This window comes from Momordica charantia (assembly GCF_013281855.1).
Source record: "Momordica charantia cultivar OHB3-1 chromosome 5 unlocalized genomic scaffold, Mcharantia_2.0 BLBB01000005.1, whole genome shotgun sequence".
Taxonomy (NCBI): Eukaryota; Viridiplantae; Streptophyta; class Magnoliopsida; order Cucurbitales; family Cucurbitaceae; genus Momordica; species Momordica charantia.
In genome coordinates this window covers 6,433,432-6,460,244 of record NW_028275163.1, presented here as the reverse complement: position 1 = coordinate 6,460,244, position 26,813 = coordinate 6,433,432, and the positions used below count along the sequence as shown (strand labels likewise).

General features: G+C 36.3%; 2 protein-coding genes and 1 non-coding gene across 7 annotated transcripts in view; 1 reads left to right on the top strand and 2 right to left on the bottom strand.

Annotated features, from left to right (window-relative positions):
* The window catches only part of LOC111009215 (Pentatricopeptide repeat (PPR) superfamily protein), a 41,574-nt gene extending 28,168 nt beyond the window's left edge, over nt 1-13,406 (bottom strand). Inside the window, exons 1-2 of one of the 2 annotated variants that reach the window (XM_022282224.2) lie at nt 13,181-13,406; nt 11,985-12,051 (exon numbers count right to left, since the gene is read on the bottom strand). In XM_022282224.2, coding sequence (XP_022137916.1) covers nt 11,985-12,051; nt 13,181-13,214 — 101 coding nt within the window. In that variant the 5' untranslated portion in view covers nt 13,215-13,406. The remainder of the gene's footprint in view (nt 1-11,984; nt 12,052-13,180) is intronic. The other variant, XM_022282223.2, reaches the window with a different exon arrangement.
* A 2,697-nt stretch (nt 13,407-16,103) lies between these two features.
* Nucleotides 16,104-23,125, top strand: LOC111009259 (uncharacterized). 4 transcript variants are annotated; one of them, XM_022282295.2, is made up of 9 exons: nt 16,104-16,501; nt 16,709-16,920; nt 17,499-17,780; nt 18,661-18,783; nt 19,604-19,751; nt 21,653-21,873; nt 22,160-22,249; nt 22,383-22,419; nt 22,517-22,618. In XM_022282295.2, the coding sequence occupies exons 1-7, from the start codon at nt 16,144-16,146 to the stop codon at nt 22,160-22,162; spliced, it is 1,347 nt and encodes a 448-aa protein (XP_022137987.1). In that variant the 5' UTR covers nt 16,104-16,143; the 3' UTR covers nt 22,163-22,249; nt 22,383-22,419; nt 22,517-22,618. The 4 variants fall into 4 exon arrangements, with proteins under 4 accessions (XP_022137987.1, XP_022137986.1, XP_022137985.1 ...); XM_022282293.2 differs by lacking the exon at nt 22,160-22,249 and adding an exon at nt 22,784-23,125 and having other exon boundaries at nt 16,105-16,501; nt 22,517-22,688; XM_022282292.2 differs by lacking the exon at nt 22,160-22,249 and adding an exon at nt 22,908-23,125 and having other exon boundaries at nt 16,106-16,501; nt 22,517-22,688.
* Nucleotides 23,126-23,853: 728 nt separating this feature from the next.
* Nucleotides 23,854-23,924, bottom strand: TRNAG-GCC (transfer RNA glycine (anticodon GCC)). The gene has a single exon. It is a non-coding gene; the product is annotated as a tRNA-Gly (tRNA).
* Between the last annotated feature and the right edge of the window lie 2,889 nt (nt 23,925-26,813).

Below are 26,813 nucleotides of genomic sequence, written 5' to 3'. Positions count from 1 at the left end.
CATCATCATTTTCTGAAATAGTAACTGAAGAAATGCAAGAAAGAAGCTCCGAAAGCTCCAAAATCTCCTCATCTTTCAATGCCCTTCGAGTTACAATATTCCATGAAGAGGACTCACTATCCCAATCTTCCGAAACCGAAATAAGAGGAGAAGCCGAAATGCTGTAAATAGAAGGAAATCTATCCTTTAAGAGAGAGACTCCAATCCATAAATAATGCCAGAAGAGAGTTCTCCGACCATTGCCAACTTTGAAAAAAGAGGATTTCTCCACCTAAAGCCACTGTTTGATGATATTATTCCAAGGACTACGACCCGAACCATGAAGTTTAAGTATCGCATTCCAATTAAAACGGTCAGAACCGTATAAGTTGGCCACCACCCTACGCCATAAAGCTTCTGTCTCCAAGCTGAACCTCCATCCCCATTTGGATAAAAGAGCATTATTGCGCTTAAGAATACAACCAATGCCTAAACCACCTGCTTCCCGCGAGAGGGAGGCAATATCCCATCTCACCAAATGTCTCAAGGACCCTTTCGAAGAGTCGCCCCACAAAAAGGAACGCATCTTTTGCTCAATTTGTTTACTAACTCTCACTAGGACTTGAAAAATAGATAAGTAATAAAGGGGAATGCTCTCAAGTACATATTGACATAAAGTCGCTCTTCCACCTTTTGATAAGTGATACTTTTTCCAACGATCAAGTTTCTTAGAAATTCTTTCTTGAACTAGAGCCCAAAAAGAGCTTGGGATTTCCTCCTAACGGCAGGCCCAAATAGGAAGACGTTCAGCTTTGCAACAAAAAGAATTTGCAACCTGCACAACCCTTTGGTCTTCCATATTTATGCCACTCAAAGATGATTTTTCCCAATTCACTTTAAGGCCGGACAACCACTCAAAAGCTTTAATGGCTTCAAATAGGATCTTAAGCATCTCATCATCATCTTTACAAAACAATAATGTGTCATCAGCAAATTGCAAGTGGGAGATGTGAATTGAATCCCTTCCCACTACAAAACCTTCGAACACTCCTTTTTGGTAAATGTTGTCCAAAAAACTACTAAGCACATCGCTTATCAATAAGAATAGGAAAGGAGAAAGGGGATCTCCTTGCCTCAACCCTCTTGAAGCCTTAATTCTCCCTCTCGGTCTCCCATTAATGAAAACCAAAAAGATATTGCCTCTAATACAACCGTTTATCCAATTAATCCACTTTTTGCCAAAGCCTTTCTGTTTGAGGACATCTGAAAGAAATGCCCAATCAACTTTATCAAATGCTTTTTCCATATCGAGTTTCAAAATCCACCCTTTCTTCTTTCTACTTCTATAATCATTCAATGAGAATAGGATCAAGAATCTGCCTTCCACTTAAAAAAGCACTTTGATTACTAGAGATGGTAGAAGAGATAACCTTATTAAGCCTTTCTGCCAGCACTTTTGCCAAAATCTTATAAGTAGTCGTCGTAAGGCTAATGGGACGGAAGTCTTTTACTTTCTCCACTTTGTCTTTTTTCGGAACAAGACATATAAAAGTCTCCTTAATACACGAGTTCAGTTTGCCATTATCATAAAATTCAGCAAAGAATCTTGCAAAATCTGCCTTCAAGAACTTCCAGAATTTAATGAAAAACTCTGCTATAAAGCTATCGGGCCCTGGGGCCTTATTCTTGCCAAGGTCTTTTAAAGCATCCCAAATTTCTCCTTCCTCGAAGTGTCTTTCTAACCAGACACTATTCTGAGCTGAAATAGGTCTCCAATTGAAGCCAATTGGTAAAAATCGCTGCTGTCCATCCTCTCTGTAAAGAATTTCAAAGTACTGCACAATTTCCATCTCAATATCCCTCAAATTCACAAGAGAATTCCCTGCAGAATCTTGCATCTCAGAAATTAGAGCTTTTCTCCTTTTTGCTACCAAGAATCTATGAAAGAATTTGCTATTTTCATCTCCTTCAGCCAACCACCTGATTTTACTTTTTTGCAAAAGATAATGTTCCTCTCGAATATAAAGATCAAGCAGATTCTGTTTTAAGGAACATCTCTTCCCCACTTCCTCGATTTCTAACCCCGACTCCTCCTCTTTCTCATCAAGCAAAGAAATTTCTTCAATAATTTTTGCTTCTGCAACCTTATCCTTCCTTTCTTTCTGTTTGTGTCATTGCTTCAGAGCGATCTTCAGATTTCTAAGCTTAGCAGAAATAAGATAACCTGCCTACCCGTAGGATCTATCCTCCGAAAGCTTGGATTCAATTAAATTGATACATTCCTTATCTTTCAACCAGGAGTTAAAGAATCTGAAAGGGCAAGGCCCCCAAACAAATTCTCCTGAATCTAGAAAAATAGGGTAGTGATCCGATGTAATACGTTCACCTCTATATACACGAGAGTTATGAAAGAAAGAGTCCCAATCTGAAGAAACAAAAAATATGTCCAGCAATGAATGCGTATTGTTATTTCCCATCTTTGACCATGTATACCGGCCATTGGATAAGGGAATTTCCTGGATTTCAAGCTCTTCAATGATTTTATTAAATTTCCTCATTGCCTTAGACTGCCTTCCACCCGAAGACCGATCAGAAGCCCATCTCGTGACATTAAAATCCCCTCCCATACACCAAAGTTTGATAGAGAATCTAGCAATATTACAAATTTCATACCACAATTTCTTCCTTTCTTTTAACTCGTTGGGCCATAAATGTTGGTGATACATATATCCTGTAGATTAGAAAAAGAGCACATTATGGTTAATGAAAAAACTCCTTCAAGGACTTCCTGAATAGCTACTTTGCTTTCATCCCATAATGCAATGAGGCCTCCTGATTTTCCCGCCGATACAATCTGAGCCCAGCCAATATCTCGAGAACTCCAAAGTGACTTGATCACCATAATATCAATCTGTTGTAGCTTGGATTCTTGAATGAGTACTATGTCCGGACAATGCTTCAAGATAAGTTTCTTGATTTTTAGCCGTTTCTTATAACAACATAGGCCACGGACATTCCATGACATAATCTTCATTGAGAATTCTGAATTGGGACCACCTCTATCCCCACGGATTCAAAGAAAGGAGGAATAGCAGTCTTGGTAACAAACTTTTCTTCCACTCTTTGGGCTGACTGTTCAAGGTTGGAGTTAGAGAGATCCTTGTCTAAATCAAAGAGATTAGGAAGTACTTCATCAGAAAGAAATTCGGATGAATTATCAGAGTCGGAAATAAAATTCATTCGATCAGGGGAAGGATCAGGGCTACTAAGACTCACATTAAGTCTTCTTCATCTTCATCTTCGGAAAGTGCAAAAAAAACTTGGACTTTTGTTGAAAGTGTCTTTGGTGGAAAACACAAGACCAGGGAACAAAGTTTGCTTAAGGGCAACCGGTAATTCTTTTTGCCCAAGGACTTTTCGATCTTCTCCCTCCTCCATTAATGTTTCCTTAATAATTGGGATTTCTAATCGCTGCAAATTAGATTCGTCCTTTAGCTTTGGTTTGAATTTCTTCCGCGAATACGAGAAAGGTAATGGGGGAATAAACTTTCTTGACTTATTTTTCAATGGCGTAGATTTTGGAGAATCATCTGGAATAGCAACCGCCTTTGGGGTTACAGAAATTAGGGTTTCATTTATTACGGAGAACATTCTCTCCTCCCCCAAATCTTTCCCCAATAAATCTCTTTCCATATTTCCTTTCGAATTTAATTTGTTTGCAAATTCTCTTTCTTCATTAATAGAAATTCTGCCTCTTCCTTCACAAAGATCCTCTACCTTTTCTGATTCCACATGTGAAATCTCTACAGAATTGTTAACTTCCCTCCGATTTCCAAGAGAATTTAAGTTAGCCTCAATCGGAACATCTAACGCCATCTCTCCTTCCTTTAATCTCTCTTCATTATTAATGGTAACCCTAAAAGCCGGAAGAATATCTTCCTCTCCCTCCTTATTTTGAATACCAAACAACATTTGCTTCATAGACTCTTCGTTTTCTATAAATGGCGCTGTCATTCCGCCTACCATATTTAATTTTCCAACTGTATGGCCCAATTGACAATTAATCTCCTCCATTACTGCCTCTTTTTCCAAGTTTAAAAATAAGTCTTTCCTCTGCGACTCTTCAACTTCCAAGTCAGGCTTTCGATGATCCAACTGTTCATCTTCCATTATTCTTCGAAAACGATCAACATCCAAAGGGTTTGATAGTGGTTCAAAATCCAAGCTGGAATCAACTGAAACTACTGAACATGGAGGGTGATTAACAAAAACCCTAATCTCAAAAGATCCATATTTCTCATCTGCAATGGTCACAGTGGCTGGCATTAAACCATAGATATTAGGTTTAACTTTGATGAATGCATCTGAGGCCTCCAACATGTTAAAAGTCTTTGAAGAAATCTTCAGTAATCCCCCGAAATGCCTACCAATAGCTTCAAAAGTAGAACGAGTCCAATAATACAAAGGTAGGTCTTTGATTGTTATCCAACCACCATAACCCTGAATGAACTCTTTTCTATTATGCAGGTAAGGACTCCACTTTTCTAATTTAATATGATATTTTCCTATCTTTCTCCACTTTCCAGATAGCTCACAAGGCTTGAGCATCCTATCCCCTGAAAATCTCAAGAGACCCTTATCAACCATGATAGGATTTATCACACAGTAAAGAGAGAATTTTTCTTTTAAAGCCTTGGAAATCGCATTCCAATCGTCATGTGCACACCCCTTAGAAACCACCATAAGGCGATTCCAATCTAACTCCAGCACCTCTTCTTCTTTTTGAACCCAATAAACTTGATGTTTGTCGACTTTAGACACCTTAGATCCCTCAAGCATCCTATGGATGATGCCGGAGGCCCTTGCAAGCTTTAACTCACATTTTCCAGCAACCACTTCGGCATAAGACCTTCCATCTTTTGGAGTCGACTTGGGGACAAAACTACCTTTCCTTTCCGAAAACTCCTGGTGAAGTTGTTTCCCTACTACATTAGCATTTTGCGTAGCAGAGAGTCGATCATTCCTTACCATCTTCGAAGCTTGAGCTTCTGTAAACCTGACAAAGAAAGTTTTCAACATCTTCCAAAATATTTGCCAACCATCTCTCTTCGATCCAGCAGGGACAAGTACGCTCTTCCTACCACCCGTAGAAGGCCATACCACCCATTCTAAAAACCAAATGTTCTTAGTTCTGTATTTTTGTATACGACATTGCCCAAGATCATCGCGTAGCTGAAAGAATAAGGAGTCCGGAATCGATTGCTGATTAACTTCCAACATGTGATTTTCGAACCATAAAAATTGAGAAGAGTGCAGGGACATCACCGTTTTCCTTGCCACATCCTCGACCCTGAACATATCATTCTCACCCCAAATACAGAAGAAGGAGTCATCAATACAACAACTACTGATTTCCATAATGAAAATCCGGAATGAACCACGAACAATAAGATTAAAATCAAGCTAGAGACAGGCTAATTCAGAAACTAACAGCAAAAGAGAGACCGAAAGGAAAGGAAGGGAAGGAAGAGAGAAGAGAGAGAACAGAGCATTTTTTACCAAGTTCTTGATTGTGCCACTTAGCAGTATTATACACTTCATAGCACAAAGTCCAAAATAAGACTTTAGTTTTCTTAGAAATTCTGCCACTCCACAGTCCGTACCATATTAAGCAATTTTTTCTTGACTATTATTTCTTCTACCCCAGTAATCTTCTTCAGCGTTGTCTTAGTTGAGAACACAGGGGCACAAAGACATCGCTTTATTATCATCAGAAATTGGCTTTTAAACATATGTCTCTAGTAGTGCAGCATACTCAGAAATCTCTACTTCAAGTAAGTTTCTTTTCAGGACAATTCTTCAGCATCTTCCACCCCAAACCATCATAGGTTGGCCTAGTGTTCAATAAGAGCCAATGTAAAAAGTAAAAGACTTAGAGGGAATGGGTTCAAACCATGGTGACTAACTACCTAGGATTTAATATCTTAGGAATTTCCTTGGCAACCAAATATAGTAAAGTCAGGTAGTTGTCTCATGAGATTAGTCAAGGTACGTGCAAGCTGGCCTAGACATTCATGAATATATTAAAGGAAAAAAAAAAAAGCATCTTCCACCCAATAATCTCTCAAACAACCACTTCTATAGTTATGTCCTACACATTGTATAATCTTGAGGAACTTATTTTAAAGGTGATCTCTTGCTCATCTATCCTCTCAAAAAGAAATCCTTCTTCCATCCCCCAGCTTCAAAACTGAATTATCTTTAATAATGTTTCAAGTTTGGAAATTACCCACCAAGGACTACACCAACTTCCAACCTCTTGTTTTCTAACCAAATGCCTCAATTTTCTACTTGAAACTTGTTCATGATAACTTCATATCATAGTTCTTTCCTTTTTCCTATGGAAACTCCAAATTCACTTGGCCAACGTTGCTTCAATTATGGATTTTGCCAACACAAATCCCACACCACCCCATTGGTATAGCTATCAAATCCACCAGAGGCAATCTCACGTGATTTTATCTAATTTTATGGCTACAATATTAAGCAGTTTAAAAATAAACATGAAATAGGTTGGAATCGTCAAAAGTTGATTTTGCCCCTAAAAGATGTCACCCACTAATTGTGTTAGTGTCCACAATTCTTTGCTAGCAAATGGTTAGAACTTCAGGATGTTTTTTATTAGCACCAATTGGAGTAGTTTCTGTAGTATACTTTTGTTTTCAAGTAGGTGTACTCAACTCATCTCTGGGACTTGTCACTTAAGTTAGTTTACGATCCAAAATATTAATAATAATAATATGCATTTTATTTATATAAAATCTCACTTAAAATAAAAAGAATAACAAATCAATGTTGGAAGAATATTGTATTACTCTTCAACTCAATTCTATGTTCATTCTTTAAATTCAAACTCTTGAAATTATGTTAGTCTCTAAATCAAAACAAATGAAATGTAATCTTCAGTGTATATTATAGTTTCCATGTGATGAGAGCATAAAAACAAGTCTTTATAGCATTGTCCCATCCGGCATCCCTGCTGACTTTGCAGTAAGCACAGAGGCTTTTGTTCTTTTTTACAGCCTTCTCACGGAAAAGACATTGTTCCAGTGGGTCCCACCCCAACACCCACTTTCTGTAGAGGTTCCGTGTAGTATCCAAATGGCCCCAAACAAAGAAGCAAAAAGGAAATTGGTTTCCTTCTCCAAAACCAATCATACCCGGTTCTTTCCCAAGAAAGGTAACTTATGCTCTACTTCGAAGATGGGGGAGGCAGAGACATCAAAAAGGAAAGAGAGAGAAAAATCAAAGGATGGTGATGGGTCCTCAGAGTTGTCTTTTTCTAGCATTGAGAGTCAATATTCGAACAAAGAGGATGGGGATGAAGATGGGATAGGAAACGGAAGTGACGCCCTTTTCTGGTATGGATCCTCCGACGGATTACTTTGCTTGTTTTGGAGAAGATGTAGTTGAAAAGAACAGCTTAGAGAAACAGGGGCCACAAGCTCCGATGGAGGTCAATGAGGAGGTAGGGGACAGAGAGGTAGTAGGAGTTTCGGAGGAGGGTGATGAGAATTGCTTCCCTTTTTCCCGAAAAATGGTGGTCGCCATGAGGAAGCATAACATGTGTATCAAACCAATATCTTACAAAACTACCTTTAAAGGTAGCACGGCGAAAAAAAGGGAGGCCCGTGAGATCGTGGGGAAGTGGGGAAGTTAAAGGCATGGGAAAAGGAGATGGAGGAAGAAGAGCTAGCAATTTGTAGCCTAGATCAGGGTATAGAGGGTGATTTATGAAGATAATATCCTGGAATGTGAGAGGTTTGGGCGCTCCCTCCAAAAGAGCGTTGATTAAAGATTTTCTTTACAAGACTGATCCTGATCTGGTTATTTTGCAGGGGACAAAATTAGAGTTTATCGATAGGAAGATTGTGAAGACAGTTTGGAGCTCCCGGAGGATAGGTTGGATCACGTTGGCTGCAGAAGGGTCCTCAGGGGGGATTTTAATTTTGTGGAACGAGGACATAGTTGAGGTTGTAGACTCCATTGTGGGTGTGTCTTCAGTGACTATACGTATCAGCTATGCGAAAAGCTTCATTGGTTGGGTGACAGGAGTGTATAGCCCTTCGTCGAGTAGAAACAGGGATGGTTTTTGGCAAGAATTGCCTGATTTGGCTGCTTTATGCTCCGATGATTGGTGTATTGGAGGAGACTTTAATGTGGTTCGGTCTACGCTAGAGAAATCTAGAGGTGGTAAGGTCACTAGAAGTATGAGGGAGTTCAATGAAGTTATTGAGGCAATGAATGTTGAGGATATTCCTTTGAAAAATGGTTTGTTTACATGGTCCAATTTAAGGAGCAGCCCGGTCTGCACCCGTATTGATAGATACTTCCTCTCTCAAAGCTGGTTTCAGTTTTTTAAAGACGTTTCGTTGTATAAACAGACTAGAACAACCTCAGACCACTTTCCTCTTCAACTTAATCTAGGAAATCATAAGTGGGGCCCTTCTCCTTTCCGATTTGAGAATATGTGGTTGAATCATCCCTCTTTCTTACAAAATGTCGATTCTTGGTGGAACTCTTGCTCCCCCATTGGTTGGTCGGGCTATGTTTTTATGACAAAGCTTAAGGAGTTAAAAAAAGAAGGTTGTGGCTTGGAATAGGGATTCGTCTGACGTTGTTGAGAACGTGAAAAGGGAGATCATTGAGAAGATAGAAGAGATAGACAGAGAAGAGGAGAGGGAGGGGGAGCTCTCAGGAGAAAGAATAGCTCACAGAACATCTTTGAAAGCATCCCTGATGGAGGTTTCCTTTAAGGAACAGCAAATGTGGGCTCAGAAATGTAAATGGAGTTGGCTTAAAGATGGTGATGAGAACTCTCATTTCTTCCATACATGGGCTTCGGCAAGGAGGAGCAAAGCCTCCATTCAACATCTTTGTGACATTAACGGTTCGGTCCTCACATCAGAGAAGGAGATTGAAACAGAGGTTTTAGGCTACTTTAATCAATTGTATTCAAAGGCAGAAGGTGATAGATTTTTTTTAAGGCTGTGAGTGGAATTCTTTGCAACCTTCCTTGGCTGCTAGCTTGGAAGTTCCTTTTGGGGAAGAGGAGATTTGGAAAGCTATCCAAAGCTTTGGTAATTTGAAATCTTCGGGGCCAGACGGTTTCACCATGGAGTTCTATAAAAAGTCTTGGAACATTCTGAAGGCTGATATAGTAAGGGTATTCCAAGAGTTTTTTAAGAATGGGATTGTTAATCTTTGCACAAACGAAACCTACATTTGCTTGATCCCGAAGAGCTCACAAGCAAACATAGTCAAAGATTTCAGACCTATTAGCCTAGGTACCTCGCTTTACAAAATTATAGCCAAGGTTTTGGCTGAGAGGCTTAAGAAAGTTCTGAGATACATTATTGATGATGCTCAAGTCGCCTTTGTTGAGGGTAGACAGATCCTAGACGCCATGCTTGTGGCTGCGGAGGCTGTCGAGGACTATGGCAGCACCAAGAAGAGTGGCTATTTATTTAAGATTGACTATGAAAAAGCCTATGATATGGTTGATTGGGATTACCTCGACGCTGTGCTCTTACGGAAAAGCTTCGGAAAGAGATGGAGGACATGGGTTAAAGGTTGTGTCTCCTCGGCAAACTTTTCTGTCTTCATCAACGGTAGGCCCGGGGGAAAATTCATGCTACGCGGGGTTTGAGGCAAGAGGATCCCCTCTCCCCTTTTCTCTTCACGTTGATAGGAGACTCTTTCAGCCGAATAGTTAACTGTCTGTTGCGAGAAGAGAATCTTTTGAGGCTTTGAGGTGGGCCGAGATAGGGTTCTGGTGTCTCATCTACAATATGCAGACGATATTTTAATTTTCTGCCGGCATACAAAGGTAACTTTAACAGATTGTGGGCTTTTATATCGATGTTCATTAGGAGATCGGGTCTGCGTATTAATTTGGCCAAATCCTCTCTGATTGGTATTAATTTGGATGAGGATAAAGTTGCCTTCAAAGCAACCACTATTAGGTGTCGAATTGAATCTCTGTCGTTTCACTATTTGGGGCTGCCTCTTGGTGGAAATCATAGAGCAATAGAGTTTTGGAGACCGATGGTGGAAAAGTTCAAAATCAAGTTGTCCAAATGGAAAAAGTTACTTTTATCGAAGGGGGCAGACTGACACTTGCCCAATCTGTTTTGAATAGTTTACCAATTTTCTACTTCTCTCTGTTGAAGGCCCCTGTGAGCATCACGAAGGAGATGGATAAGATAGTGAGGGATTTTTTTCTGGGGGGGCAGGCCTACTCATGGTTGTAGAAATCTGGTGAAATGGAATATATCCTTGCTTCCTATGAAGTTGGGAGGGTTCGGAATCGGTGGTTTTCGCCTTAAGAACACAGCTCTGTTAACAAAGTGGCTATGGCGGTTTACACAGGAAGATAATGCTCTATGGAGGAGAGTCATAACTAGCATTTATGGGATGTCGAAAGCTCCCAAAGGAAAGGCTAGGGGGAGACCTTGGTTTGATATTGCCAAAAATGTGGACTCTTTTAAAGAAACGGTGGTCTTTAAAGTGAGTCGAGGAACTAGACTTAGCTTTTGGCTGGATAAATGGGCAGGCATCTTGCCTCTTGCGCATGATTTTTCGGATATGTTCGCCCTTTCTTTAAAGCAGAATGCGTCTGTTTTTTAGTGTTGGGACAGAGGAAACCAGACGTGGGATATTGGCATAAGGAGGGGTTTGTTTGATAGAGAAGTTGAGCAATGGATGAGGCTGGTGCAGAGGCTGGTGCAGAGGCTGGATACTGTTGTTTTAGGAGAGGATGATGATAAGATTGTGTGGAACCTTGAGGGGGATGGGCTTTTCTCTACGAAATCAACATTTTTGAATCTTGTGGATACTAATGTCAATTCGCTTCAGTCCCCTCTAATTAATTTTATTTGGAAAGATGCCATCCCGAAGAAAGTGAAGGTTTGTTTATGGTTGTTAGCTTACCGAGCTTTGAACACTTATGAGAGGCTCCAAAAGAAATGCCCAGGTTGGTCGATTTCCCCTTCTGGTTGCTGTTTGTGTTTAAGAGAAGCAGAATCACTAGACCACTTGTTTCTTCACTGTCCTTTTACTAAGAAAGCTTGGATGGTTTTGTTTGATATTTTTGGGCTCTCGGGTTGCTTGCCTAGAAGCATTGAAGATTGGCTGCTTGAATGTTTTTATGGATGGCATCTTAAAGGAAAGGTCTATTTTTTGTGGAGGTGTGCTTTCAGATCGTTGCTTTGGAACATTTGGGTGGAAAGGAATCTTCGTTCTTTCGATGACACGTCTAAGTCTTTTGATTCTTTTCGTAATAGTGTACATATCACAGCCTCTTGGTGGTGCCATAGAAATACTAAATTGTTTTGTAACTACAGCCTCTCTATGATCTTACAAGATTGGAGAGCCTTGTTGTTCTAGTTTCTCTTTTGGAGGGGTCTTCTCGTCCCCTGTCCTTAGGCTGTTTTTGGCTTCTTTTTCTTTCTTGTTTCTTTATCAAAAAAAAATATCCTCAATTTATTGAAAATGGCTAATAAGTAATCTGAAGACCCTAGATAGTTAAGCAAACAGAGAAAAATAAATAATGTCTATACAGCTTTTTGAGTATCCTAATGACCTTATTCTCTATCTTTCTTTTCTCTTTTTTAATAAGGAACAATTTCATTGATGGTATGAAATTACAAAAGATGGAAAAATCCTAGAAAGTCATAAAAAAGACTTCTCTAATTGGATATATAGAAGAAACACTAAAGTGATGAAACATAGGGGAACGTTTACACCTACAAGCAACCAAATAAACTATGGCATCAAAAAAATTGATCATTCTCTATCTCTCTTTTAATCTTCCATGCAACCAAAATGTTTTCTTGCAAGTATAGAACAAATAGCACAAAAAATTAAAGGGATGTGTACATGCCTGAATACAAGCAGATTGACAACAAGCTACAATAAATCATAACTCATCAGAATTAACTCACCGAACATCACAAGAATATCTATTCCAACTGCTTGTGAATGCATATGATGTCGAGCAACAGGCCCCTTCTGCACAACATTAATAAAAAAATAATAATTAAATAATTAAAAAAAAGTTACAAAATTTAAGACAAACTCTAAGAAATGAAGGATTTGAATAAAAATACCTCAATCATTAAAAACCAAGTCAAAAAAAATTAATAATAATAAAAATGGCGACTCACGATGACAAAACTTGAAGTTGTAACCAAGTAAAGTAACAGAGATACTAGTTTACATTACCATTTCATGATCATTTACTCAGTTTTACTTATTTACAACTTCAAGTTTAGATGCTTGATAAAATGCTAAGAAGCAAGGATACTTCAACTTGGGTAACGTGTCCGTGTCGGACACATATCGAACACTTGTTAGCTCAATATATGTTTTACACATTAGTCATACAAGGTGAATATGGATTCGACACTTGTTATGCATGTATTTAAGTATAAAAAATAGACATAAATAGTACTTTAGGATAAAATAATAAAATTTGAGAGTAAAATACATTGATATTTCTTTTAAGTATAAAAATGCATAAGCTTATTGACTTTGAGTTTCCTTCACTTTAAAAAATGGTATGTTTTAGTAAACATGTTTGTGGCGTGTCCGTGTCCTGCATTTTTAGAAAATGACGTGTCACCGTATACGACAAGTAAACGTGTCCGTGTCCTAGATTTTCAGAAAATGACGCATCACCATGTCTGTGTTGCATCCGTGTCTCGTGTCCGTATCCAAGCTTGTTAGATAAAATGAAAATTCACATTATGATAGTTGACAAAATGAAATCTGCTGGTAAACATCAAGAGCTTCTAAAGCACACAAGACCTAAAACTTCGGCAGTTTTATGTAACAACCAGACTCCCAGAGTAATAAATAAGACAATTTCATCCGTTTTTCACCTATCTAGATCCAAACAGCTGAAAACCCACTTCAAACAAAATTAACCCATCACTTAATTAGCAAATGGGTATTCAGAAACAATTTGAAAACGATGATCGATGGCCCTTTCTCAAAAAGAATGTCCAGGCAATCAATTCATCTTAAAACGAGGAAAATGAAATGGGCATGTCATAAATTCACAGATCGTCGCAATCGATGATACCAAATGCGAAGATATGAATTCAATATATAAAAATATGCGAATGATCGAGATTACCGAAGGTAAGTGAAGAAGCTACAGCAATTGCCATGAGAGAGATCAAAGTTGAACCGGGCAGAGATAGGTATCGTTCTCAACGTATAGCCTGTAGTACGAATTGGCCATCGAGATTTGAATGTCAGCGGAAAGGGAAGATGTCAAAGCGTGTGCAGAAATCTCAGTTTAATAAATGTATAAAATAACAAATGGGTCTGTCGATTCTGTTTTTATTAAACCTGAAAAAGAAATATTGAGTGCAAAAATATTGAACAAAGGATATTGCAATTGTGAAGTACGAAAGTGGAAGGACATGAGACTGACACCACATGTTTTTATTTTAACGTGGTACACAAAAGATAAAGGGAAAGGGGCATTGTGTAAAGTAAATATGTGGGTAGTTTGTATATATAAAAAAATAAGATATTTTGAAAATATGGTAGTTTTATGAATAATGTTGGCTTTATTTTTTTTAATTCATGTATGCCGTTACTCAAGTCGACATCCTCACTTCCATTTCGTCCGCCGCTGCTTGCACGATTGTTTGTAAAGGCGAGAGATATCAAACCTTCAACTTTGACTAATGAAGTATCTTATTAGAGAAGGGAAGAAAATGGACCTGAATACAACAAATATCTTATACTTTCTATTTTTCCAAATCCATTGGTAATGCTATATTCTAAAAATATGAACCGAAACTTTAATTTGCCATGGATAAAATAATTGGATTTTAACTATGAACATGAGGTGTGGTTAGTGCCATATAGGTCGTTTGTTGTGGCAACACAGCTTCGTATCTTCCATGTAATAACTTACCAAGTCATGGGTTCCATACATTAAAGGATTTATGCCCAAGAGTTCTTTGGTATCCATTCGCGTTCTTATAATTGTTTACTCCATCACGTGTTAGGTCTAGAACAAGCTTAATGTTTTTTTAGTATTTTTAATTTTAATGAAAAATTGTGTCAATGACTTGACATAAACTGCAAGTCTAATATCTTTGTGTATCCTAGTGTTACCATTTATCAAACATTTTGATAAATAATATAATTTGATTATGGTTGCTGAAACAATTGTAAATCACTTGGATGCTACAAATTTACTTGCTTACGTATGACAAATTTGCTGAGCAATATCAAACTAATTTGAAAGGTAACTAATTGTACTCTTAAACAAAACTAGTTGCAAACTTTGTAAGCATCAATCGGAGTGTGGAGGTAACAATTTCAAACCTAATAAATGACAACTCAACTCAAGGGAGTGGCTATAGTCAAAGTCAAAACAATTGAGTGGATGAGATAGCCAATGAATTAAAAGAATTTGGACAAGTATTAATATATCTCATATTGTTGATGATTGAGCTGATAGACAAGTATTAATATATCTCATATTGTTGACTTTGGCTTACAAGTTAAATATGGTATTTTGAACTTAACGAGACTTTCTTTGTTCGTGACACAACTAATAATTTATTGGGAACAAATGAGTGCATAATATTAGAAGACATTATGATATTTAACGTTACAAAGTTAGTATATCGCAAGGGGCCAGTTTTAACAAACTCCATATGTTGATTTCAATAGAACTTTTAGGTTTGTAGTTAAGTCTCCAACAATTTAAATTATTTTAATCATTGTTATTTAATTGGAGTACTAGTTAGTTTGGATATAAACAAATATACATCTTAATAGTCCTTTCAACGAAATGGTTATTGTGTAAACTAAAAAAATAGGGGGATTCTTCCCCTCCTAATAGTATTTGTAAATTGTTGAATACTCTATAAGGTCTCAAACAAGTCTTTTGAGTATGGTATGACAAAGCTAAAAAATACTCAGTTGCTCGGGTACCATGAATATCAAGTCTAATTCCTATGAGTTATTTCTCGGGAATTATAAATGTATTATCACTAGGCTCATTTATGCATGTGACATTATTATTCCCCTTGTACCAAACAATTGTACGATATCTTTTTGCACAAAAGGATATTAGTCCTCTCCATTGCTTCCTTGGGAGTTGAAATGCACAAGGTTCCCTCTGGTTTAATTCCTAGAGGCTCACTGTATTGCAGACATATTTGAGCAAAAACTCAGTTTTCTAAACCTTAATTTGTGTGCATTTTCAATCACCCTAGGCATTAAAATTGTTGTGTTTCACTCTAACTCTGTTATTTGGAGTATATATTCTAGGTTCATAAAATGATTTTATTTGTATACATTATTTTTTAATGTTGGTGGACTCTACATCTTTTTTAATACGATGCTGAAGCACGCGGTGAATGAACAAAGTAAACATCATCCGAGAATGAAAATACTTGGCTACTCAACAATTGAGACCAATATTGTCATGATCACAATTTTTAAAAATAAATCTCTATTTTTACATTTTTTTTTCAATCTTAATTGTCTGACATTTAATGGTGGTTGCTGACCAGGAGGAGACAAGTATTTTCCGCTAAAAAATTAAATTCCCTAATTTGATTTCTACTCACTTGAAGTTTTAGTGTAAAGTGAGAAGAATTAAATGTGACACCTGTGTAGGGAGAAGAGGTACAGTAATGAATCGATGCCACCTCCGAATGAGAGAGATCCTGAAATCATGAAAGAATGGTCAAGAAAAGCTTAAAAGAATCGATAGTCACTCCCTATATTTACAACGTGTTAACTAACTCAAAAATTAAGCGTGCTTGACTTGGTAATATTCGATTGGCCTCCTACTTGCTTATACAGGGGAATGTTGGAACAAAGAGGTGCCGAATCCGAATTTCGAATCCTAGATCTAGGGCGTTACATTAAATCATACAAAAGGAGAAGTTATTATTTATAGGATAATTAAGTAGTGTCAACACGAATATAGATCAGCGATAATTGACATGTATGTTGAGTTTCATCCCGACCCCACGTGGCAATACTAAAAGAGAGTTGGGCATTATTACTTTTTAGTTCTTCCATTGTCTCTTTAAGCTCATTTCAACCCAAAATCCTGCGATGAAGCTTCCTGTGGCGAGTAACGATGGTTCTCTCTCACTCTCACTCCCACACTGCGCATCTCTCCGCCTCCAGTTGCCGTCGCCGCCGCCGCATTCACTTCAACTTCATCGCTCTCCCTCATGCTCGCCTTCGATCAAACGGACCATCTCTCTCTCCAGCAATCCTCATCAGAGGCGGGTTGCTCGAATCATCGCGATGTCAGCAAGAAACTACGACGAATTTGTGGTCGATTCTCCGGCCAAGGCGCTTCGGAGGATCCTGGAGATGCCTGGCGTCCACCAAGGCCCCGCTTGTTTCGATGCTCTCAGTGCTAAGCTAGTTGAGAGAGCTGGCTTTCTCTACTGCTTTACCAGTGGTCGGTGTCTCTCTCCCTCGCTCTTCAACCTTTTGATCTCAATCAATTAACATTCACTGCTGAAAGCGTAAACGAATTATTGAAGTGATGAGAATCTGGTCATAAAGTTAATTTTGAGTTGGAAGAAATTCGCTTTAGTTCTCGTTCTACCCAAGGTTTTAAAATAGTCGTGCAAGCTAGTGTTATATTGAACTGGTCTTTCTACAGGATTTTCTATATCGGCTGCTAGACTGGCACTGCCAGATACAGGTTTCATATCATATGGTGAAATGTTGGATCAAGGGCAACAAATCACTCAATCAGTGTCAATTCCTGTGATTGGAGATGGTGACAATGGATACGGAAATGCAATGAATGTGAAGAGAACTGTTAAAGGGTACATACGAGCAGGCTTTGCAGGGATCATACTTGAAGATCAGGTTCTTTTATAGCAATTTAGATGTTCTGCATGAACGTTAAAAGTAATGATATTTTATTTATTTATATATAACTTGGTTTTTGTCATGAGCAAGAAAAAGAAAAAGAAAAAAAAGAAGAAGAAATGTTCTAGAAAACTTTATGCGAGTACGAATGAAAAACAACTATATTATACCCAAAATTATCCTCATGAGAATAAACAAAATTTAGAAGATAATTTTGAGATATTATTGTTACACTTCTAGAATTATTTGTTTCCACTTTACTATTCCATCGGTTTCAAGTATGGAAATAGAAACTTCTCATTCAGGGGCATCCAGGGATGATAATCAAGTGGTGATTTTCTTAAATTTCACCTCAGCTCAAAATTTTCTTGGCAATAAAGCGTAATAAGGTAGTTTGGAATTTAAAAACTATCTACTTATTTTCCTTTGGCACCCTGTCCTGAAACCCAGAAGTATTATTTGATCATTTTGATGCCTTAACTAGCACTGCATTGTATGAAGTATTAAATTTTTCATCATAGAGTTTGCTCAGTTATCTAGGGCCATTTTATTACTTACAAGATTATCATGGCAAGGTATCTCCAAAAGCTTGTGGCCATACACAAGGTAGGAAAGTGGTATCTAGAGAGGAGGCTGTGTTGCGGATAAGAGCAGCTGTTGATGCTAGAAAAGAAAGTGGCTCTGACATTGTTATTGTCGCTCGAACTGATTCTCGTCAAGCAGTGTCCCTTAACGAATCACTGTGGAGAGCAAGGGCCTTTGCTGATGCTGGAGCTGATGTTCTTTTCATTGATGCTCTAGCTTCAAAAGAGGAGATGGAGGCTTTTTGTAAAATCTTTCCCAAAGTGCCTAAAATGGTATTCTTTGATTTCATTGCCATAAAATACAAATCAAGAAATGCGCATTCAGAGTCTCATATTGAAAATGATAATTGCATGAATTTTTAACATTAAAGTTTTTCTTTTTAAATGTTTCTAATGCACGGTCTTTAAATGAGCTATTCACAATTTTAAACAATCTTACTGTGTTCATGATTAGTGTTCTCCATCGATATTATGATGAAATATTGGATAAGCGAAAGACTGGAATTACTAATATACTATGGACCATTTTACCAATCAATCTGTAATTTTGAAACAAAGGTAAATTGTGTTATCAAGTGAATGGCAATGCCATTTATTTTCATTTTATCCATCTTCAGACACTTGTATTTGTAGCATCTTTTGGGACTTGGTAAGGGCTCTTGTATTATAATTGTCTTCTTTTTTTTTTTTTTTTTTTTTTATAAATTTGATTAGACTGTAGTTTAGAACTAAATAGAGGAGTGAAAATGAAGGAAGGAAATCCCTTTATTCTTCTTTGTTCTCATTACTTATAGTAAAAGGGAGGAAACAAACGGACATATATATATGTATGAACAATGAGAAATTACAAATTATAAAATGAGGAAGGCTGGAAACAGGAAATATATCAAGGAAACAATATACATGGAAAAATAATTAATAAGGCAAATAATATCTAAATAATTTGAAGGAACTAGCATCCCTTGAAACTGGTGAGCTCCCAATAGAATTCAAATTAGATTGTGTTTTGGACTAAAAATGTGAATTATGTTTTATACGCTGTTCTCTAGTATATGGAGTTAAAGTTTTCATACAATTAGGACGCTTTTATTATTCATGACATCACAGTCAGTGATTCATAATTGAATGGTATATCTCTTCTGCTTTTATGTAGGCCAATATGCTTGAAGGAGGAGGAAAAACACCCATTGTTAATCCTCTTGAACTGGAGGCAATTGGATATAAACTTGTTGCTTACCCTCTTTCCCTGCTCGGGGTATCCATTCAAGCAATGCAGGTATAGCATGTCTTCACCTATAATGTGCGCAAAAGCATTGATCATAATATTCAAAGAATTTTAAACAATTTTTTTCATTCAAGTTAAGAAAAGTTAAAGATGTTCTGGCACAACAGTATTAAATGATGAATACAAATGATGGCTTCAATTTGGAAGCTCGTACAATATGGGTGGTAGGAATTAAGAATATACTACGGTCAATTTGGCAAGAAAGGAAATCTATAAAGTTTGTTGACAAGAAAAAGATTGGGAATAGATTATTATGGCTCATGTAATGCTTCTACTTGGTGTACCTATCAACGCTCTTTTATAATTATGATTATTTATTTGTCATCAACACCACTCGTAATGCCTTTTTGTATTGTATATTGGGTTTCTTTTTACTTTGTTTCTTACATTTTTTTTCTTACTAAAAGAAGGAAGATGAGTTTTCCTATTTTATGGACTTAGGAAAAGATACTTGTTTAGGAAGAAGGGACTTTGGAAAAGGTTAAATTATGTAGTTGCCTCATGATATTGAAATTTCATTAAAAATGAGGGTATTACTTAAAAATATTAATTTTACTTTTCACTTCAGTTATTTATTTAGTTATTTTTTCTTATTATTCATTAACTCTTAAGTTATTTTAATTATTTAAAAAAGTATTAATTGCAAAATTTTAAAATTGGCTTGTAGATATTATCTTGAATATTTCCGGAATAGTTCCGGAATATCATTATTTGGAAAATTACATTTAGCCTTGAAAGTGTAAAACGACTAGATAGCCTAATAGGAAAAGTCAAGATGTTATAGTTGCTCCCCACATTTCGTTACTTGCAGGATGCACTGCTTGCAATTAAAGGAGGCCGATTGCCTTCTCCTGGAAGCATGCCAACTTTTGGAGAGATGAAGGAAATATTGGGTTTCAACCGTTATTATGAAGAAGAGAAGAAATATGCTTCTGCTGTCAGTCAGCCTTCACTAAAAGGTTTGTAGGTCTTTACCTTTCTCTCCAAGTGAATGTGAATCTATTGCACTTTATGAGGGAATTGAATAATAAAATTTTTGACTTCCCCAATAGGTTCATCTGCTCAATTTGAATAGATAATCAATCATTTATCAACCGAGTGGCTTCCTTGTTTCTCTTTTAGGCCCGTCCAACTTCTTCAGTAAAATTGTGCTTCCTATGTGAAGTTATGTTTCTTATAGAAAATAAAAAGTCATGCATGTGCAGCGGAAGATCTACATTAAGCCTGAAAAGCTTGTTTTGCAGATGGTAAAAGCAAGTTCACATAATTCTTCACTTGATTTTTAGTTTATCAGAGGTAGGGTAGGACAATTTTGTGATAAATATTTAGTTTTGTTGAAAATATTATTTTTTGTTTTTAATAAGATACAAACTTTTCATTGATGAATGAAAAGAAACAAAAATTGTTCGGCGATACAAACTCCCAAGGGAGTGAAAATAAAGAGACAAGGACAAAGAAAGAAAAGAGCAAAGCTACAAATAAAGCATAAGCAAAAATAAAAGACTAGAAGGGAAAGATAAAAGCCTCCCAATTAGAAAAGATCATGCTGGATGAATAATTAGACAATAAATTGGAGAGAGAGCCCCCAAGGGGCAGTCCAATTGGCAAGGGCTTGGGGTCTCTTGGTCATACTAGCTTAGAGGTCTCAGGTTTGAAACTTCTGGTGAGCTTAATATCAAAAATCCTTGATGTCTTCCATGTCCGAGTCTTGGGGCGGGCGCGAGTGCTCCTGGGTATAGGGGAGCAAAGCTCCGATTACCAGTTATAAAAAAAAAAATAATAAATAAATAAATTGGAGAGACCACACCATTGAGATGTTTTGAATTTAGCTGAGTTGAAGCATTCCATCGAGTCTCTGCAATTTCCTTCAAAAGGCCTCTGATTTCTTTCAAACTATAGGTCATACAACAATGCTTTGACTCCATTTGTCCATAATAGACCTGCATTGAGTGACAACTCCGGACCAAATAACAATTGGAAGACAGTCTTTGAAACCTTGAAATCGAATGCCCATGACATGCTGAATAAATGGAAAGAGATCTCCAACAAGATAGTGCATAAGGGCAATGGAAAACAATATGCCCCTGGCATTCTCCATGATTGGCACAAAGGATGCAAAATGAGGGATGGAGGGCCATACGTGCAGTTTTTTTTTTCTTTTTGGGAGAACTTCAACTGTGTATTGACCTTGCTGTTGAGAAGGATACAGGATAACACATTAACCTTCTTAGGGCTTCTAGACTTCCACAAGAGAGCATAATAATCTTTTGGGAGAAGAAGCGATGTAGCCCTTGGTTTGCATAGAGAACTTACCGAGAATAAACCGGAAGATTTTAGCAGCCATCTCCTTTGATCGTCTTCTCCCCTTAGAATAACAAGATTAAGGCAGAGTAATAAACTTGAAAACTCTTCAAATTCTTTATCCTTAAGCGGCCTAGTATCAAGTTTCCAAGAAGAGGTAGCTGAATCTGAAAGGTCAAAGATAGAAACCGAAGGGAAGGTAGAAATCCTGTAGAGATGAGGAAAATCTAACCTTTAAGATACAGTCTTCCAACCATAAATGATGCCAAAAAGAATACACTTGCCATTTCCTAATCTGAATGACAAATGTTTTTCCACTAATTTCCACTGTTTATCAATATTATTCCATGGGCTTATACACCCATTCTTGTAGCCTTATTATTATTATTATTATTTTTGATAATACTATTAAGTTTCACTTATTTTTTTTAATAATGTGATCATACATGGGCAAAGATTTTCAATTACCTTGTAGCCTAATTTTTTTGCCTGACCCAAATTTTGGTAGTAGTTCATTAGTTCTACTGTTACTTCATATAAATTAGGGTTGTTTTGTCAGTGGGCAGTAGCATAAACAGTCTTCAAGGGAGAGTTGAAGATGATTCAGAGGAGAAAGACCAAAATCCTCAAGGTCCAATTGTCGAAGTGATTACTCCTGAGATATATAAAGGCTATGATGCAGATGGATCGAGACGTCCCTTTTCTGGTATCTGGTCCCGGAGATTGAGAGTCAAAATAATCGGAAGAGATGGATTTGAGAGACTTGATGTTAGGATTCCTGTAAGTATTAAAGATAACATATTACTGTCTCTTTAGTGTCTATAGATTGTGTTTGCAGAAAAAATAGGCACATATCATATTCAAATAATTATAATGTTAATAATACACCAGCCGGACATATCTTTTCTAATTAAACGAGCGGTAAAATGCCAGGATCACTGATGCAGCTATGAGCATGATATTCTGGTCATAGTAGCATATTATGTGAATTGGTATATTTATATAAGCTGCTGAATGTTCTTGATGGCTGCCAATTTGGCTAAATGAATTCAATTTTCATTGGCAGTGAGAATGTAAATTGGTGAAGTTAAACATTCCTGATTCCTTGTATATGGGCATATACATGGCTATCTAACTGAATTTGTGTAATATGGAGGTCAGAAAATATTCTAGGACCGAGTTCTGTTGCAGTTTTGTTTCTTCATTACTAGTTCAGTTTCTGATCTAACTTTCCATTATTAGTGTTCTTTCCATTGTCTTGAGGAGTTTTGTATATTTCTTTATTTCAGGCGGGATTCTTGGATGGACTAACAAATATAGTTCCAGGTAGTTTTTGCTTCCTCGCCCTCGAAGCGATCAAAATTAAACTTTGGTTGACTATATCTTTTATGACCAATGAAATTGACATATTTTTGAAGCATAGCTTTGGGAGGTATAAATATCAAAGAACTGATGGACGATGCAGCTGGAGAAGTAGGAGGGAAACTGTTACTGGATTTTGTTGATGGCATGGGCGACCGGATCGAAGTCTTTCTGGAGTAACTAACTTCATTTTGTTCATTGCAACTATGATAAAAGTCCAGGAGCCAGCGAAGGTATCTCAATTGTAGAATTTGCGCTGATAACATTTGATGAAACTCACTACAAATGCATTTGTATTCAAAATGATTGGATGTTTTCTTCCACATAGAGCTGCATATCGACATTGCTTCATCAACTGGTCAATTTAAAGTACAGCTGTTGCCATAAGTGAAGAGTCCAGGAACCTAGTGTGATGTATAACATGTTCGTCTTCTATCTCGTGCTTCTTGCAGGACATTATTTCAAGCAGTTCGCACGATCTGATGCGACTGCCGAAGAACGGCTGCATACAACTGCATCATCAAGGGGTGGCTGGATTATAGCTATTTATGCAACTAAATTTCACATCTTAAAATTGATGTTTGGATTCCTACGTCTACAGGTGTTCCTTACTGCTTAGAGAAATGAGTTCTCTACTCAGAGAAATGAGATTATAAATTGTCATTTTTAAGTGTGGCTCCTTTGCCTTGTTTTGATTTGGTTGATGATTATTGATGCAGGCATTACTTTATTGGTAAAAAACAAAGTGTTTAAGACCATGATTTACAACATCTTTTTTATAAGGGAAAGTTGCAAAAACTATCTATAGTTACAATCTTATTCTCAAACTTTCAATTCAAGCTGACCATCTGCTCGGGACGTTCGAATTTCGCTTCAAAATTGTTGTTACATTAAACCCTACCGTTGTAATAATTATATTCAGTTATAATAATGGTATAAATTTGAGGGTATAATTTGGTTATAATGAGATTCAAACTTGTATAGAGGAGAGGGAATATAGAATTAATGCGTACGCTTTGTGCCAGTTGTTGACTAGCTTACCAAAACCTTCTCCCACTTTTTCGTTCAAAGTTATTCCTTGTTTTGTTTTCTGTGTGATATTAGGAGCTGCATTTATCTTTGCATTCATCTGGAATCTGGTTTCCAGAGCTGTGAGAGTTCCAATTTGAGCATTATTATTAGGTGGATAATCTTTCGATATACAACATCAAACAATAATCATGAGGCCAATTCTTCAATGTTGGAGAATGTAAGTAATACATTGTCACTTCTTAGTAGGTAGTTAGTTATTTAGACTCGTCACTCCAAAAATATTTATGTACACCTTGTTCGTGGTAAAATTTGCAAAAGGAATTCGGCCATTTGCTCAGATGTGCCTATATATTCATCGTTGCAAAATGCACCAGCCGGGAATCGAACCCGGGTCTGTACCGTGGCAGGGTACTATTCTACCACTAGACCACTGGTGCTGTTGATTCCAAGTGGCACAAAGATTGTAATTGATTTTTAACTTATGATCATTCCTATATTTAAAATTAAATTTTGATTGAGGTCTAAATCGTCTTATTTCAGGATATTCTATTTTGGTCTATGAATCTTCAAAATCGTTGAACTTTAAATGGAATACTTTAAAGAAAGTAGAATGATAGGGGAGGGAAGAGATGGGAGAAAAGAGGGAAGGGAAGAGGATGGTCACGTTCGTAGTCCAATCATATCAAAATCCAACCAATATGTTAACTATCACATCAGTATTTTGTTAGGTCGACTATATCAAGTTTAGAAATCATATAGAATAATTTTCTAAACCTCACGCTAAAATACATTTCTTTTAAATATTAAAATCTAATTTGACACAAAACTCGTCAACCTCATCCTAACTCAATTGGTTTGAGACGTGAATCTCTGGCCAAAAGATCGCATGTTCGAATTCCCTTCTCTACATGTTGTTATACTTAATAAAAAATGAATACAAAACTCAAATTTTAGAAACCAAAAGTGTGTATTTTCTCCAATATACAATTACACAAACCATTCTTATTACCATAATCTTAATATATTATTTGAACTTCGACCTTTAGAGAGGTGGGTAATGTATTCTAATCGTGCCATAATTTTTTTTTTCAAATATTTGTGTTAGAGGCTATTTATCGCCTGTTGCGTGGTTTGAAGACGTTTTCTATTTGAACAAATTATGATTATTACAAGTTTCTCTAGCTCGGTGTAAACCTTCTGAGCTGAGCTATCAAACACCTTATTCGCCCGATTTGGCGAAGGTACGAGCCGACTTACTCAAAGATATCCACAGGGGTGTAAACAACACATCACTCTGACAACGCGCCGCGTTTCGCGGGCGATCGGATGACCGTTTGCCACTATCGGAAAGACCTGTCGGAGATCATCCCTATAGGTAGGGATGTCTACCTCTTTTACAAGTTATGTGAATCCATTTATGCTTAGAGCTTAGATTCAGATTGAGATTGACTTGCTCGTTAGAGTGGTAATCTTGTTTTGCATGTTCTCCGATGGAGGGAAGAGAGATCGTCTCCTCTATTCCAATCTTCGAGGATTCTGAAGTTGTCTTTTAGGATCAAACAATTAGATATTATTTGACACGAACATTTGATAGGATTTTTCCCTCTATAGGGATTTCACCAAGGGTGGGGATTGCAACTAATAAAAGGTCAAATTGCATTCACATTCAGAGTCTTTTTCTTCCATTTCCTTTTAAGAATGTCACTTTACAAATAGGAGGGTGAGGAGTTAGCTTCATAGTCTAATTTTAACCATAAGAAAATTTTCTTAGAGCATGAAGTTTTTAGTCATCTTAGCAAGGGATCTCATTTGTTTGTTAATAACATTTTGGTTAAATTACAAAATTGATCTATGCCAAGGTCTATTAAGTGACATTTCGAAAAGTTATATTAATTTTGTCTTCCTACTCTAAAAAGTTTATATTAAGTCTACTCACTTTCAATCGGGTGAATATGTTATTATTGTTAAATTTTCTAACCCCTATAATGACACGCCGACAACGTATGTAAATTACTTAAGACAATGTGGTGGGTGGATTTTTAGCATAGTCATCAAATAATACAATGACAATGATAAGACCTTAAACTAACGGCGGATATGAATAAAATTCAAAGGGTGAAGACACTATTTATGGCTTAGCCTTAGTCGTTGTTTTATTTTATTTTTAGAATCTAGATGCCTAGCCTTTTAAAAATATCAAAAATATTAAATATATGAAACTATAGATACATACCTTATGGGAGATTTGAATCTCTGCTCTCATATATTGAACTAAAAATATATATTTGACAACTTAAACGATGAAGTTGGGTATAAATTTTGGAAATAGCAAAATAAAGTTTTTTTTTTTTGTTATTTTTTCTTCCCAAAATTTTACAAAGCATAAATTAATTCATTATTTTATCAGTGTTGGCTTAAAAAATTCATAATAATATTAAGAAGTAAATATAGCGTAAAAAGAATTAAACTTTTTAATTATAAAAGAAGTAAATTTCATATAAAAAAGTTTACTTTTTAAAAATATTTAAACATTAGTAAATGAGAAACTAGCAATTATTAGCAAACATGTTCAATTTTTTTTTCATAAGAAAAAAAGAAATAACGAAAAAATAAATAGTTATATTTTTATTTATTAAAAAAATTAAAAAATGAGAAACAATAAACAATAACAATAAATAAAAAACAAAAACGCTACCAAACGAATTCTTAAAAACTCATGTTGTGAAAGATATCAAACATTCTAAAATATCTCTTCATGGACATCAATTTAAGTTTTTCAACAATTAAATAGACACGGTTTTAGACCATAACCAATTTTACTATCTAACCCGACATACCACTTTTTTAAATTTCTGATTATAGTTTTTTAGTACAATAAGACCCTTTACTTACTCGCAAATCGTAATCAATGGATCGTAATGAAAATTTTGATTCCCTTTAATGGTGTTTACCAAATTGTAGGAATGTAATCAAATTGTGGACCCATCTCAAACTTTGTAATCTCATTACATGAAAATGTGTAATCTCATTACACTCCTACAACCTCATCAATTCCATTCTCATTCTCATTCCTATGAACCTCACATATATATTATAATTAATGTACCACTTTTACCCTTTCTCTCACACCTATGGATTAGATCCATATAATTTTTAACTAGTCTTTTTTATACTTTTATAATTTCTTTTCCATTTATACTCCAATTTTTATTAGTTGATGGGATTTTATTATATAATATTAATATTATTTTTAAATAAATATTATTACTTTTAAATATTATAATAAATAATAAATAAAATATAACAATATGTTTTTATTAAAGTTT